The 16,386-nt window shown below is 46.4% G+C and overlaps 1 protein-coding gene across 1 annotated transcript in view; it reads left to right on the top strand.

Annotated features, from left to right (window-relative positions):
• Window positions 1-4,376: 4,376 nt before the first annotated feature.
• ddx10 (DEAD (Asp-Glu-Ala-Asp) box polypeptide 10) overlaps window positions 4,377-16,386 on the top strand; it is a 252,448-nt gene continuing 240,438 nt past the window's right edge. Inside the window, exon 1 of the mRNA XM_072263101.1 lies at window positions 4,377-4,588. Coding sequence (XP_072119202.1) covers window positions 4,406-4,588 — 183 coding nt within the window. The 5' untranslated portion in view covers window positions 4,377-4,405. The remainder of the gene's footprint in view (window positions 4,589-16,386) is intronic.

Here is a 16,386-nt window from a genome sequence, read left to right as displayed (position 1 = left end):
GAAGCTAAAGACAGGTACAGGAGGAAGCTTGAGTGGAAACTCCAGCAGAACAATATGAGAGGGGTCTGGAGGGGTATGAGGACCATCACTGGGTTCCAGCAAACTAGCAACAGAGGAGCTGAAGGCAGTGTGGTCAGGGCCAACGAACTTAATCTGTTCTTTAACAGATTTGACATTGTGGCCCCTGCCCATCCCCCACATGAGCCACCTGTTGTCGGCCCCCAACCAACACATATTCCACTCTCCCCTCCTACCCCTCCTCACAGTCCCCCACCCTGCTCTCATGACTATACCCCTTCCCCACACGAAACCACCATGGTGGGCTACACAGCTGAACAGGTGAGAAGACAACTGAAACGTCTCAACCCAAGCAAGGCTGCAGGACCGGATGGTGTCAGTACCAGGGTGCTCACAGCCTGTGCCCCTCAGCTATGTGGAGTACTTCGCCATGTATTCAACCTGAGCCTGAGGCTCCGGAGGGTTCCTGTACTGTGGAAGACGCCCTGCCTTGTCCCTGTGCCGAAGACGCTGCACCCCAGCGGCCTCAGTGACTACAGACCGGTGGCATTGACCTCCCACATCATGAAGACCCTGGAGAGACTTGTTCTGGAGCTGCCCCGGCCTATGGTCAAGGCACACTTAGATCCCCTCCAGTTCGCCTACCAGCCCCGACTGGGAGTTGAGGATGCCATCGTCTACCTGCTGAACCATGTCTACGCCCACCTGGACAAGCCAGCGAACACTGTGAGGGTCATGCTTCTCGACTTCTCCAGTGCGTTCAACACCATCCGCCCTGCTCTGCTGGGGGAGAAGCTGACAACGATGCGGGTGGATGCTTCCCTGGTGTCATGGATTCTTGATTACCTGACTGGCAGACCACAGTACGTGTGCTTGCAACACTGTGTGTCCGACATAGTGATCAGCAGTACTGGGGCTCCACAGGGGACTGTCTTGTCTCCCTTTCTCTTCACCACTTACACATCGGACTTCAACTACTGCACAGAGTCTTGTCATCTTCAGAAGTTTTCGGATGACTCTGCCATAGTTGGATGCATCAGCAAGGGAGATGAGGCAGAGTACAGAGCTACGGTAGGAAACTTTGTCACATGGTGTGAGCAGAATTATCTGCAGCTTAATGTGAAAAAGACTAAGGAGCTGGTGGTAGACCTGAGGAGAGCTAAGGTACCGGTGACCCCTGTTTCCATCCAGGGGGTCAGTGTGGACATGGTGGAGGATTACAAATACCTGGGGATACGAATTGATAATAAACTGGACTGGTCAAAGAACACTGAGGCTGTCTAAAAGAAGGGCCAGAGCCGTCTCTATTTCCTGAGGAGACTGAGGTCCTTTAACATCTGCCGGACGATGCTGAGGATGTTCTACGAGTCTGTGGTGGCCAGTGCTATCATGTTTGCTGTTGTGTGCTGGGTCAGCAGGCTGAGGGTAGCAGACACCAACAGAATCAACAAACTCATTCGTAAGGCCAGTGTTGTGGGGATGGAACTGGACTCTCTGATGGTGGTGTGTGAAAAGAGGATGCTGTCTAAGTTACATGCCATCTTGGTCAATGTCTCCCATCGACTACATAATGTACTGGGTGGCCACAGGGGTACATTCAGCCAGAGACTCATTCCACCGAGATGCAATACAGAGCGTCATAGGAAGTCATTCCTGCCTGTGGCCATCAAACTTTACAATTTTGCTGTGTGTTTCAATGTTTTGATGAAGACATTACAAAATAAAGCTAATCTTCTTGTGTCAAATTTTATTAAAGCTTGACTGTGAAATATTTTATTTTCCTTTGAAGTTTGAAAGTTTCAGTGGTGCAACTGGCTCAGAGGAACAGAGACCTGGATTCAATCTTGACATTGGATAGGGCCTAACTAACCCACTTGTTTTCATTCATGGATTGCAATTCCCCTGTTCTTTTCACTCACTGGGGCTCTGTTCCTGGGTTCACTTTAACTCTCCTGACCCTGTCCCTGGGTTCACTTTAACTCCCCTGACCCCGTCCCTGGGTTCACTTTAACTCCCCTGACCCTGTTCCTGGGTTCACTTTAACTCCCCTGTCCCTGGGTTCACTTTAACTCCCCTGACCCTGTCCCTGGGTTCACTTTAACTTCCCTGACCCTGTCCCTGGGTTCACTTTAACTCCTCTGACCCTGTCCCTGGGTTCACTTTAACTTTCCTGACCCTGTCCCTGGGTTCACTTTAACTCCCCTGACCCTGTCCCTGGGTTCACTTTAACTCCCCTGACCCTGTTCCTGGGTTCACTTTAACTCCCCTGACCCTGTCCCTGGGTTCACTTTAACTCCTCTGACCCTGTCCCTGGGTTCACTTTAACTCCCCTGACCCTGGGTTCACTTTAACTCCCTTGACCCTGTCCTTGGGTTCACTTTAACTTCCCTGACCCTGTTCCTGGGTTCACTTTAACTCCTCTGACCCCGTCCCTGGGTTCACTTTAACTCCCCTGACCCTGTCCCTGGGTTCACTTTAACTCCCCTGACTCTGTCCCTGGGTTCACTTTAACTTCCCTGACCCTGTCCCTGGGTTCACTTTAACTCCTCTGACCCTGACCCTGGGTTCACTTTAACTCCCCTGACCCTGTCCCTGGGTTCACTTTAACTACTCTGGCCCTGTTCCTGGGTTCACTTTAACTCCCCTGACCCTGTTCCTGGGTTCACTTTAACTTCCCTGACCCTGTTCCTGGGTTCACTTTAACTCCTCTGACCCTGTCCCTGGGTTCACTTTAACTTCCCTGACCCTGTCCCTGGGTTCACTTTAACTCCCCTGACTCTGTCCCTGGGTTCACTTTAACTCTCCTGACCCCGTCCCTGGGTTCACTTGATCTCTCCTGGCCCATTTCCTTGCTTCCTTTAGAATCACTGGAGCTTTGATTTAGATGCTCACCTTTTATACACAGGAACTCAAGTTGCTCTGCACCGTTTTAAACAGTGGGGCCTTGATTCTCATGTTTCCTTCAAATCATCGATGTCCCCATTTCTGTGTTTCCTTTCACTGCTGGGGGTGGGGTTGCTGTCTTCAGTCTTAATGGATTTACTGACACATTTATTATTCTGATGTGTCAGGGCAAATTAAAGATGAGTTGAAATATTATAGGTATAGCATTCAATAGTGTAGAAAATCAGAAAATGCTAGAAGATCTCAGCACATCAAGAAGCATCTCTGGAAAGAGAAACAGTTAATGTTTCCGTTGGAAGACACTTCATGACAACTGATGAACAGAACAAATGCTGTATGAACTGCTAAGTTATTCCAGCATTTTCTGGTTATGTCTTTGATTTCCAGTATCTGCAGTTTTACTTTCTATTTTTTTTGGTCCTGAAAAATTGATGAGTCCAGCAGCATTAAGGTCCAAATTTGTCAGATTAACAGAGTTTACTGTGTTGAACATTAGCTGTAGGAACATACAGGGTGCTGAAAGAACTCAGCAGGTCAGGCAGCATCTGTGGAGTGAAAAGGGCAGTGTATGTTTCAGCTCCAGGCCCTTCACCTGGAGTGGACAAATTGTAGGGATCAGATCAGAACAGATTTAATATCACTGGCAAATGTCATGAAAATTGTAGCAGCAGTACATTACAATACACAATAAAATATAAATTACAATAAAAAGGACATTTAAATAAATTAAATGAAACAAGTTGTGCAAAAAGAGAGCAAAAAATGTGAGATAGTGTTCTTGGGTACATTGCCTATTCAGATATCTGATGATGGAGGGGAAGAAACTGTTCCTAAAAAGCTGAATGTGTCTTCAGGCTTCTGTACCTCCTCCTTGATGGTAGCAATGAAAAGAGAGAATGTCCTGGGATGGGGGTCCTTGATGGATGCCGCCTTTTTGAAGATGTCCTCGATGCTGCGGAGGCTAGTGTCCCTGATGGAGCTGGCTGAGTTTACAGCTTTTTACAATCCTGGTGCTGTGGTCCCGTTAGAATGCTCTCCACGGAACATCTGTAGAACCTTACTTGTGGCTTTGATGACATATCAAATCTCCTCCAACTGCTAAAGAAATACAGCCGCTGTCGTGCCTTCATTATGATGAATTGTATCTTGGACCCAGGATCCACCTTCAGAAATGTTGGCACCCAGGAACTTGATCCTGTTCACCCTTTCCACTCGATCAAGACTGATGTGTGTTCCCTTTCCCGAAGTCCACAATTAATCCCTTAGTAGGAGAGAAGATAAAAGAGTGGAGTATGAAAAGGTCCGTCGAGTTTACTGTTTGCTGCGTTGCTCGAGCTGTCTCCATGATACAGAAACTTTTCCCGGGTTGACCGACCACCACCTGTCCTCGGGTACCCTGACATCATTAATACGCGACAAGCTTTGACCGCTGGCGTAATTACTGTGCGACGGAAAGTTGATCATTTCCACGTTCTTTTCAGGCATGGGCTTCACTGGGGACTCGGCTGCTAGTGCTAGTCGCAGCGATATTATCAACAACTACGAAAAATGGAAACAGAAATACCAAAAGAGAAAGGCCAAGAAGAAGTTGTGGAGGAAGAAACGAAAACCCGAGTGGCTGTTGGAGAGGGAGCAGATCGCCAGGCTGGTTCGTCGCTATTCGCAGGTAGGAACGGTGACGGTGGAGTGAATGTCTCCGCTCGGCACGGGACCCGAGCAGGCCCGAATCTGCCCCCCCAGTTCGGCTGCTTGGTTGTGAAGGATGCTGGCGGACTCATATCCCTGCATCGTGTGGAGCGCTGTTCAGTCCCGGTCTCCATGGAACTAGATCAGGCCGCAGCATTTTGCGAAGCACCAGTGATTGGTATGAATGACCCAATTATTATTGGCTGTAAGAGTCCCAGGAAGATACAATATGTTGTCATGCGACTAAAATGTGTAAAAAGTATAGTTAAAAAACCACTGATTCCTTGCAGAACCTTGGTTTAGACGTGTTGTTTTCCACAGCAACACACAAGATGCTGCAGGAACTGGTGTGATTGTTGTGATTGAGGAACTCTGCGGGTCAGGCAGCATCTGTGGAGGGAAATGGGCAATCGACGTTTCGGGTCGAGACCCTGCACCTGAACTGAAAGATAGAGGGGAGATGGAATAAAAAAAAATGGGGAGAAGGGATAAAGCAAGATCTAGCAAGCGGTTTATTGATAGCAATGGATAATTATTTGCCGATATCTGTGTATGAGTTTATAGATGCTAGGTTATGTGTTTAACAAGATATTTGTGAAATATGGCAACTTAATATAGTTTGCTTATCTTGAACCTGGTGGTTTTATTTGAAAGCAGCTTTGTAAACTCTAAATTATATAGTTTTATTTGAAAGCTAACAGGTAAATTATTTTGAACTCTTTTGAACTGCTTCATGAAAAATATACAGTGGATTCTGGTTAATCAGGACAGCAACTTATTTGGGTCAACTCTTAAAGAGCAAAAACCAATTGAGAAAATAGCCGGGATTCCTTTTGATTATTCAGAATTTATTTAAATCTTGCATCCATTCCATGACGTGAGGGAGTTAAAATCTTTGTGTTATGACTCTGCCATGTGCAGACATGTGAATTTAAGAATCTAATGGCTTGTAGAAAGAAGCTGTCCTGCAGTCTGTGGTCCTGGCTTTAATGCTGTGGTACCGTTTTCCAGACAGAAGCAACTGAAACAATCTAAGGTTGGGATAATCTTCCAGGCCTTCTTTCCAGACCTGTTCCTGTAAATGTCCTCAATGGAGGGAAGTCCACAGATGCGCTGGGCTGTCCGTACCACTCTGTGCAGTGTCCAGTGATTAAGGTTGGTGCAGTTCCCGTTCTAGGCAGTGATACAGCCAGTAAGTATGCTCTCAGAGGTACTCCTGTAGAAGATCTTGAGGATTTGGGAGCCTATACTGAACTTATTTAGCTGCCTGAGGTGGAAAAGATGCAGTTGTGCTTTTTTTTTGCCACAAAGCTGGTATGTACAGTCCAAGTGTGTTCATTGGTGATGTGTATACCGAGGAACTTGAATCTACTCGCCCTCTCAACTGCAGAGCCACTGATGTTGATCAGGCTGAGCCTGTCTCCGTTCCTCCTGTAATCCACAGTCAGCTCTTTTGTGTTGTGGACATTGAGGGAGAGATTGTTAACCTGGCATCACTGTGTCTGGGTGTCAACCTCTCCTCTGTAGGCTGTCTCATCACCGCTAGAAATAAGGCTGATCAAAATCATGTCATTTGATCAGTAGATTGGAGTTGTATGTGTGGCAGTACAGTCGTGGGTGTAAAAGGAGTAGAGAAAAGGACTTGGAACACATCCGGGGGGGCATCTGTGTTGAGGGGCAGAGGTGAGGAAGCCCATTCCTCCCAGCTGTCGGTGATTGGATAGGAAGTCTAGGATTCAGCTGCACAAGGTGGGGTGCAGGCTGAGGTCTCTGAGCTTCCTGTCAAGTCTGGAGGGAATTATGGTGTTGAATGCTGAATTGTAGTCTGGGAACAGCATTCTAATCTTCTCCAAGTGATTGAGTGCAGTGGCTCTGGCATCATCAGTAGACTGATTCTGTTGATAGGTGAAATGTAGGGACACTGTTCAGCTGAATTGGATCAGGAGAGTGTTCGTGAAGAGCTTCTGACTGGAATCAGATGCATACACTTGAGTGGTTACGCTTAGTGTGAACGGTTTTTAAATAGCATCAGTAGTGTGCGCTTGTGTTCAAAGTGCAGTGACTTTTGTTACTGGTAGTTGGAGAGAACTAAGCAGTAAGACCGTTCAGAACCGTTTTGCTCACTGTGATTTCAAGCATTCAGGCTTGGAGATGCTGCAAACGGCTGGGAGTGAAAATGAAACGATTTTGCTACTTCCACAAGTTCAGAACTACAAAGAACTTGAAGGTATCGACAATCATCATGAATGTTATAATGAAAATGAAGATTAGGAGGACGCCATCGATGATAGCATTGAATAAAGGCAGTCCGTTATCTACACTAGGTATCTGCTGATTTTGTTAATTTACAGTGAATCAAACAAATGTGTACACTAGATGAATTTCTCTGTCGATAACTAATTCAGTTTTATGGTACCTGGTGGTATTGATTGTGTTCAGGACAGCATCCCTGAAGTGGCCTTCTAGCTGGACGGTTTCATCTCTTTTGGGCTGACAAAATTCCCATGATCTCTGGCAAGACCCATGTTGGAGGTGTATGTATCTACGTTAATAAGAACTGGTGTGTGAATGCTTTGGCTTTGGTAGTGATGGCACTATTCATCTGTGGTAGAATTCTTAAAGGTGAAGAGCAGGCCTTTCATCTGCAGGTTTCTCCCGCCATCCGAAGATAGAGCGTTCCTGTGAAACGGTTCGTAAGCCAGAATGTCGTAAAGCAAAGAAGCAATTACCAGTTATTTATATGGGAAAAATTTCTGAGAGTTCGCAGACCCAAAAATAACCTACCAAATCATGCCAAGTAACACATAAAACCCAAAATAACGGTAAAATATAGTAAAAGCAGGAATGATATGATAAATACACAGCCTATATAAAGTAGAAATACTTCTCTACAATCGTTGCCGCACTGTTCTCCGTAGCGAAAATCTCACGCAAGCGCTCTCGGCAAAAACACTCTCCATTAACCTTTAAGCTATAAAGCTGCCAAATGATACCAAATAACATAAAAATACACAGCCTATATAAAGTAGAAATAATGTATGTACAGTGTAGTATCACCTACGGGAATCAGGAAGACAGCGCGGAGCACATGGCAGTTGCCTCTGATCTGGGCCGTCATTCACGTGCCGGGGGGCACCTAATTAATTAGCTTGTTTATTTCAGCTTTTTTCTTAAAGATGTGCTGGGTGTGTCCCGGCTACTGCTGCATTCTTCGCGACCTGGCTACCGCTGCATTTTCCGCGGCAATGTACCGGTCCACGGCCCGGGGGTTGGGGTGGTGGGACACTGGGGTGTAATCTCATCGTTGATCAGGACAGGCAGGTCATCTTCTATGTCTGCCTGCCTCGATGTTGAAGGTCGAGGTTCGTCGTCTGCTGTGGCTGACTGATGTGGAAGGCTTGCTTGATTGCTTAGCCTCGCGCAATTTTAGATCATACAGTTCTTTGTAAGGACTCAAACTATCCTGCAAATATGCCCTAAACCGACGTACCCTTTCAAAATTAAGGTCGTACTTTATCATTGCAGCAAAAATCTCACGCAGTTGCTTCACGTTCAGTTCCTGGACGACTTCACTTTCGCTACTGCTTTCAGTTTCGATTGTTAGCCTTTCCTCATCCAATTGCATCAGCTCTTCATCTATCAGATCTTGGTCATGGGATGCCAAAACATCTTCAACATCATCTTCGTCAACTTCCACAAGCCAAACTCACTTTGTCCTTACTTCGTTCACCACGATCGAAACGCTTAATTATGTCCAGTTTTACGCTAAGTGTAACACCCTTATGAGCTCTTTTAGGCTTTTCCGATACCTTAGAACTCATCTTGCTAATGGCTGCTCACAGGCATGTGTTTAAGCAATGCCGGCGAGAATGCTGTTCCGAATCCGGGGGAGAGCGGCTGCTCGGGGCGCGCGCTGCCTTTTATCGTGTGCTGCTTTTTTTTTGCGCGCTGCCTTTTTTCATAACCGTGAAAACACCTTTTGTTAGCGAAAACAGGTCACTAATGTAGGGTTTTCGTAACAGTGAGGTTTCGTAAAGCGAACTTTCGAAAAGCAGGGGACACCTGTACTGAGGGAGTTCACTGCTATTGTGATTTTGGCTGCAAACATCACCCCCCCCCCCACCCCTGTGCTAATGTCACCCTCAGTGACCTGCAAACCACACACCCTGATGGTTTCTTTATTGTTGTTGGTGACATCAACCATGCTAACTTTAAAACAATTCTGCCTAAATTCTATCAGCAGGTTGACTTTGCTACCAGAGGGAAGAACAAATTTGACCTTGTTTATACTGACATCCCTGGTGTATATAAAACTGCTCCTGTCCTTACCTTGGATTCTCTGACCACTTATCTGTTGTGCTAATTCCTGTATGCTGACTGCTGAGTCAAGTGTCAAACCAGTTGAAAGGGAGATGAAAAGCAACTCACACACACAATGCTTGAAGAATTCAGCAGGTCAGGTAGCATCTTGGACATGAGTACAGTCAACGTTTTGGACTGAGACCCTTCTTCAGGACTGCGAAGGAAAGGGGAAGATTCCAGAGTAAAAAGGTGAAGGGAGGGGAAGAAAGCTAGCTGGAAGGTGATGGGTGATACCAGGTGGATGGGAAAGGCCAAGGACTGGAGAAGAAGACGAGGAGAGTAGACCATAGGAGAAAGGAGGAGGAGGGGATGGGCAGTTGAGAAGAGGTAAAAGGTCAGAATGGGGAATAGATGAAGAGGGGGCAGGAAGTTTGTTCAATGAAAGGAGAAATCAATTTGCCTGCCATCAGGTTGGATGCTACCCAGACGGAATGTAAGGTGTTGCTCCTCCACCTTGAGGATAATTTGATGGATGCGGACGCTGTTGGGGTGGTAGGTAAGGACAAGCGGGACTGTATCATTAGGGTGGCCGTATGATGGGTGAGCGTGAGTGTACGGGAAATGGAGGAGATGCGGGTAAGAGCAGCGTCAGTGGTAGAGGGAGGGTATCCCCATCCTTTAAAGGAGGAGGACTGCAGTGGAATGGAATGCTATGCATACTCTAGCCACTAGGAATCACGGTAAGCAGTTACTTGTAAGTAGTTTTACAAAATACAAACGTAATTGTTGAACGGCAATGAAAATGACAATTGAAGAGTTGGATTCAACAGTCTATACACTGGGGCTAGAAGTACAGCCAGGTAATTGGACTTTCCAAAGTGTGGGTATGGGGATGGCACAGTAAGTGTTCTTCATGGTGGTATAACTGTGGCCAAGTCTGTTGGTTCTTCTGGCTTCACAGGTGATATATTGGTGATAGTTGTTCAGAGACTTCTTCAAGCTGGCCTGTTTGAAATCTCCCGCAATGACAGGAGATGAGTTGGTGCACAGTTTTGTGCCTGCTGACTATGGAGCTTAGCTCCTCCACTGCCTGTCTGACGTTGGCCTGAGGTGGAATGTTCATCACTACTCAGATGATGATGGAACCTCCCTTTGTAGATAAAATATGAATTGAGTTGACTTTATTTCTTACATTCTTCACATACATGAGGAGTAAAAATCTTTACGTTATGTCTCGGTCTGAATGTGCATTGTGCAAATTATAGTAATTTGCAATAAGTAGTATGCACAGTAAGATATAAAATAGAACAGTCAGTATAACATAGAAATACAGTAGCGTCAGTATGAGATAAGCAGTCTGATGGCCTGGTGGAGGAAGCTGTCCTGGAGCCTGTTGGTCCTGGCTTTAATACTGCGGTACCGTTTCCTGGATGGTAGCAGCTGGAACAGTTTGTGGTTGGAGTGACTTGGGTCCCCAATGATCCTTTGGGTCTTTTTTACACACCTGTCTTTATAAATGTCCTGAATAGTGGGAAGTTCACATCTACAGATGTGCTGGGCTGTCCACACCACTGTCTGCAGAGTCCTGCGATTGAGAGAAGTACAGTTTCCATACACGTTCTCAGTTGTGCCCCTATAGAAAGTTCTTAGAATTTGGGGACTCGTGCCAAACGTCTTCAACCATCTGAAATGAAAAAGGCACTGCTGTGCTTTCTTCACCGCACAGCTGGTATGTACAGTCCATGTGAGATTCTTGGTGATGTGTATGCTGAGGAACTTAAAGCTGTTCACCCTCTCAACCCCAGATCCATTGATGTCAATAGGGGTTAGCCCGTCTCCATTCCTCCAGTAGTCCACAACCAGCTCCTTTGTTTTTGTGACATTGAGGGAGAGGTTGTTTTCTTGACAGCATTGTGTCAGAGTGATGACCTCTTCTTTGTAGGCTGCCTTGTTATTTGAATTCAGGCCAATCAGTGTACGACACAGTCATGGGTATACAGAGAGTAAAGGAGGGGGCTTAGGACACAGCCCTGGGGGGCACCTGTGTTGAGAGACAGAGGGACAGAGGTGAGGGAGCCCACTCTTACCACCTGTCGGCGGTGTGACGGGAAGTCCAGGATCCTGCTGCACAAGGCAGAGTGAAGACCGCGGTCTCTGAGCTTCCTGTCAAGCCTGGAGGGAATTATGGTGTTGAATGCTGAACTGTAGTCCAAGCACAGCATTCTCACATCCTTCCTCTCCAGGTAAGTAAAGACGAGGCTATTGCATCATCTGTTGATCAGTTGGGTTGGTAGGTGAAGTTAGGGAGTCCATTGTGGATGTTAGCATGCTGCAGATGTAGTCCTTGACCAGCCTGTCAAAGCATTTGTGTACTATTGAGATGAATGCGACGGGACGCCATGTTACCTTTGTCTTTTTAGGTAAAGAGACAGTGGTGGGTGTTTTGAAGCAGGAGGGCACTCTATATTGGGAGAGGGAGGGATTAAAAATGTCTGTAAACACACCAACTAGTTGTGCCGCTCACATCCTGAGCACTGGCCCTGCGATGCCGTCCGGTCCCACAGCCTTGTGACTCTCCACTCATTGGAAACACCTGCGTACTCCAGCCTCAGAGATGACCAAGGTGCAGGCTGCTTCAGCAGCTCTCCTCAGGGGCTCAGTGTTGGCGACATTGAACCGAGTGTAACAAAAAGATTGAGCTCATCTGGGAGAGAGGCAGCGATGTTGGAAACTCCACTGTGATGGTGTGCAGACCTTGCCATAAGTTGTGTGTGTTGTTGGTGCGGAGTTGTGTCTGGTTCTTGTCCCTGTATTGTTATTTCGCTGCCTTGATGACTTTGCGTAGATCGTAGCTGCATTTCTTGAGTTCCTGTTGGTTACCGGCAATATAAGCTCTGTCTCGTGCGGTAAGTGCTGCTCGCATGGAACTGTTGATCCACTGTTTCTGGTTTGGAAAGACCCTGACCGATTTTTGGGGGACAACATCCTTGATGCACTTCCAGATGAAGCTCGTGACCCCACCCGTGAACTCGGAGACATCCTCATAATGAAAGACATTTCAGTTGATGTCATCAAAGCAGTCCTATAGCATGGAGACTGATTGGTCGGACCAACAGTGGACGGTTTTAACTATGGCCGCCTCTTCTTTCGGATTCTCCCTGTACACGGGCAGAAGCAGAATGGAGGAGTGATCTAACTTTCCAAACGGTGGACAGAGGAGCACTTCGTAAGCGTTGCAGAAGGGAGAGTAGCAGTGGTTGAGTTTGCTGTCTCCCTGTGTGCTCACTGGGATATGATGACAAAGCTTCAGAAAGACTTTAGACAGCAACATTTGATTAAAGCCTCCAGTGATGATGAAAACAGCCACCGGGTACACAGTCTCCAGTCTGCAGTTTCTTGAGAGCCAGGTCAGTATCAGCCTGCAGAGGAATATACACAAACAACACTTGACTACTCATGTTCTAGGTTGGGTGAGCTGGACTGAGACAGGGCTACCACGTTTGTGCACCACAATAAGTTAATCATAAACATATTCTATCTCCTCTGTGTTTAAAACACTGAGCTGTCCTATCTTTGCGAAGAATGGTGAAGTCATCTTGCTTCAGTGCTGCATCTGAAATAGCAGGCGTTAGCCATGTTTCTGTGAAGCAAAGTACACAACAGTCCCATGCACAGAAGCCACGGCCAACAGTACAGATGTCTGGGCATTCCTGAGAAATCATCATGCTGCCTTCAGATTGGAGGACAAGACAGTTCTCAGGTCAGCAAGAGCTGTGTTCTCTTGTGTCATTGGGAAGCAAAACGGGATTATTCATGGAGAGTGTACAGCCATTTCTGGGACATCAGAGATGTGAGGTGCATGTGGCAGGGCATTCAGACCATAACACCACAAATCCACCCTGCAAGTCAACGACAGAGATGCCTCTCTTCCTGATAGGTTGAACATCTTTTACATTTTGTTTGATGTGAGAAGCGATGTGCTGACAAGGAAGGCCACCCTTCTCTCTCCCATCGATGAGCAGGCAATCTGTCTGGATGTGAGGAAGACCCCATCTAGGGTCAACCCATGTAAAGCTGCAGGGCCTGGTAACATACCTGGTCGGCTGCTGAAGGACTGTGCAGCCCACCTAACAGAGGTTCAAACAGACGTCCTCAGTATCTCTCTGGAACAGTCCACTATCTCCTCAGGCTTCAAGGCAGCTGCCAACATCCTAGTGTCTAAGAGAGCAATAGTAACCTGTCTCAATGATTACCATCTAGTGGGCCTGACATCAACAATAATGAGGTGCTTTGAGTAGTTGCTTATGGATCGTATTAAATTCCATCTTCCTGCTACAATGGACCCTTTCCAATTTGCTTATTGCTCAAATTGGTCCACTGATGATGCTATAGCCTTTGCATTCCTCTATCTTGTCCCACCTGGAAAATGGTGCCTCATGTCCAGAATGCTGTTTGTTGAGTTTAGCTCGGCGTTTAATACGATCATCTCTCAGAAGTCAGTGTGTAAACTGTCCTCATTGAGTCTCAACACCTCCCTCTTTATCTGGGTCATGGACTTTTTGACAGAAAGGCTACAGTCATCTGTGTTGGCAGCAGCATCTCCAGCTCCATCATGCTGAGCACCAGTGCTCTCCAGAGCTGCTTGCTCTGCCCGCTGCTGTTCACACTGCTGACGCATGACTGCACTACCAGATCTAATTCAAACCAAGTCACCAAGTTCATTGATAACATAAGTGGTTGTCCTCATGAACGACGACGAGCCAGCGTACAGAGAGGAGATGGAGTGGCTGGTAGAATGGTGCGAGCACAACAACTTGAGTCTCAACGTAGACAAGATCTAAGAGATGATTGTGGACTTTAGAAAGGTGCAGACTGACCACTCCTCACTGCATGTTCATGGCTCCTCTGTGGAGAAAGTTAGGAGAACGCAGTTTCTGGGAGTGCACATAACAGATGATCTCATCTGGTCTTTTAACACAACCTCTTTGGTCAAGAAAACACAGCAGAGTCTCCACTTCCTGAGGAGATGGAGGCAAGTGTGGCTCCCCGCGCCCCCCACCACTTTAACCAATTTTTTGCAAGAGCACCTGACCAGCTGGACCAAAGTTTAAAGTACCTTTATTATTAAAATATATATGTTATGTACAACCTTGAAATTTGTCGTCTTACAGGCAGCCACAAAAACAAAGAAACCAGTAGAATCCATTAAAAAAGACTCAAATACCCAGTGTGTGAAAAAAAAATTGTACAAAAAATAAAAAGTAAACCAATAACATTCAGATAGTGAGACCACAGCTACGAAACCAGTTTGTCGCTGTAGCTGGTCAAGGAGCCCATCGGTTGCAGGCCACACCTCAGTTCAGCGCAGAGACAAGTAAACCCCGAGGAACGGTGGGCTGAACATCAGCCCACCCCTCGCCTCTGGCCCTGACACCCTGACCTTTTCAATTTGGCCATGCTCTTAAATCGGCCAAACCTTGGCCTGTTCCTCGCTCTCGGGTCCGATTCCCGCTACCTCAATTTGGCCCAAACCCAATCTTTTCATTTTGGCCCTCAGACTGTTCCAGCAATTGCCAAACATCGGCTCTTTCTTCTCTTGTGGGCCTGAGCCCCTCCACCTCAATTCAGCTCAAACCACACTGCATCTTTGAAACTCCAGTTCAAAGTCCCCCAGAACACTGCCAGGTCATGCCACTCCAAAAGGGAAGTTGTAGGCTATTGATTACAGTTCCAACAGACTGCTCCGGCAATTTACGCCCGTCAGTTTGGAATAGTACTCCAGACATACTGGGCAAACAGAGCTGGTTTTTCCTTTCAGTCTGGGGCTCGATTCATTATCATGATCATTTCTTAAGGTTTCCAAGGGACATAAACCCCAACAGTCCATTCCGCATTACCGTCTGTTGCTTGTGGATTGGGCAGTTGTCTAATCGGATATTGCCCCGGGGTGCTAATTTGGACCTCTTCCGATTGCTGGGTAAGTTCTGCCACTTCTTCCCCTGATCTCTATTCTGAGTTTCTTCATGCCTCTTATTTCTTGGATTTAGTTTTACTCGCTCCCCTATACCTGATCCCTCAGGGTCTCAATAAGGATGTGCGGAATTATAAAGTGGAGGGGGTGCTGAGGCATGCTGGTTTGGGCCAGGGGGTATCAGGACTCTGGGAAATAATCCCCATTCCTCATCCCTATCAGTGTCTTCTGAATCATCAAGCAGGGTCGGTATGCCAGATGTAGGATCGGGATCCCGGGACCCTTTTTGCTCTTGTTCACCGCGCTTTGCCTTAAACCCTCCTTTCTATCTTTTTCGGCCTTTTGCTGTTTTTGCTGTTGTTCTTTTTCCCTCTACTGTCTGCCCATTCACATTCGCTTCAAGGGTTTCCCAACTCTTAGGAGTTCCGTCAACAGCACATACCTCTATTCCTCTATCGCATGCATTATTCCTCCAACTGGCCAGTAAAGTATTATTCCATTTTACATCTGCTTTATCTTTCCATTCCTTAATCAGGAATTTCCATTTCTTTCCACAGTTCTTTTTCCAGATTAAATTAACTGCTTGTTCACATGACTCTATATCCTAAGTTCCCCAAGGGGACCAAATATCAGATCCCTAACATTTAGTAAGTGCAAAACTTAATCTTCGTAAATCGTCCTCTGATTTCGGTAAGTTTTCACACATACTTTGAAGGGGAGTTCCCTTTCCAGCTGTATCAAGGGCCTGTCCCATTATTGCCCTTATTATATTATCAGTTATTCTTATTTGTCAAGTCAAGTCAAGTTTATTTGTATAGCACATTTAAAAACAACCCACATTGACCAAAGTGCTGTACAAAGCAAAGCAAGTAGCTAAAATCACAAGTACATGAAACACAGACAAACCAACGAGGCAAACAGCTTATAGGCACAAAATACACAACACAAGGGCCTAGGCACAAGCCAAGAAAACAGTCACTGTTCATGCCACTGGGTGAGAAATTTAGCCAACCTGCCTCCCCCTTAATTAATTTCAACCGGCCATATTATCAGGAGGCAGCTGATATGGTCAAATCCATCAGGTAGCGGTGGCTGCCTCTCGGGATCGGGATCCCCAGTCCTGACTCTTTCCTTAGGAACAATACAGAATACCCAATGTCATCCGCAGCCTTTAATTCTCACAAAAACTGCTAGCCTATTTTCCATTAATATTTGCAAAAAAAAACTCTCACATACTCCAGAGGCCTTTCCTCCTTTATCCTGAACTTGTCTCATTAAATTTCAACCGGCCATATTTCTGCTGCCAAGGTGAGAATCTTGCCGGGCTGCCAGTCTCGTATCATTTTCAAATTTCAACCGCCATATCTTGAGACATGTGCAACCCCTTTTCCGAATCATCAAATTTCAACCGGCTATATCCTGTCATCCATAGCAACGTAAGAGAGACAACTGCTTACCTTAAATCCTGTATCCAAACGGGTTGTCCGATCCCGTCAAGGTACCAA

Source organism: Mobula birostris, chromosome 7 (genome assembly GCF_030028105.1).
Source record: "Mobula birostris isolate sMobBir1 chromosome 7, sMobBir1.hap1, whole genome shotgun sequence".
Classification (NCBI taxonomy): Eukaryota; Metazoa; Chordata; class Chondrichthyes; order Myliobatiformes; family Myliobatidae; genus Mobula; species Mobula birostris.
The sequence above is the reverse complement of the archived record's forward strand: the minus strand, read 5'-3'. Positions and strand labels throughout refer to the sequence as shown.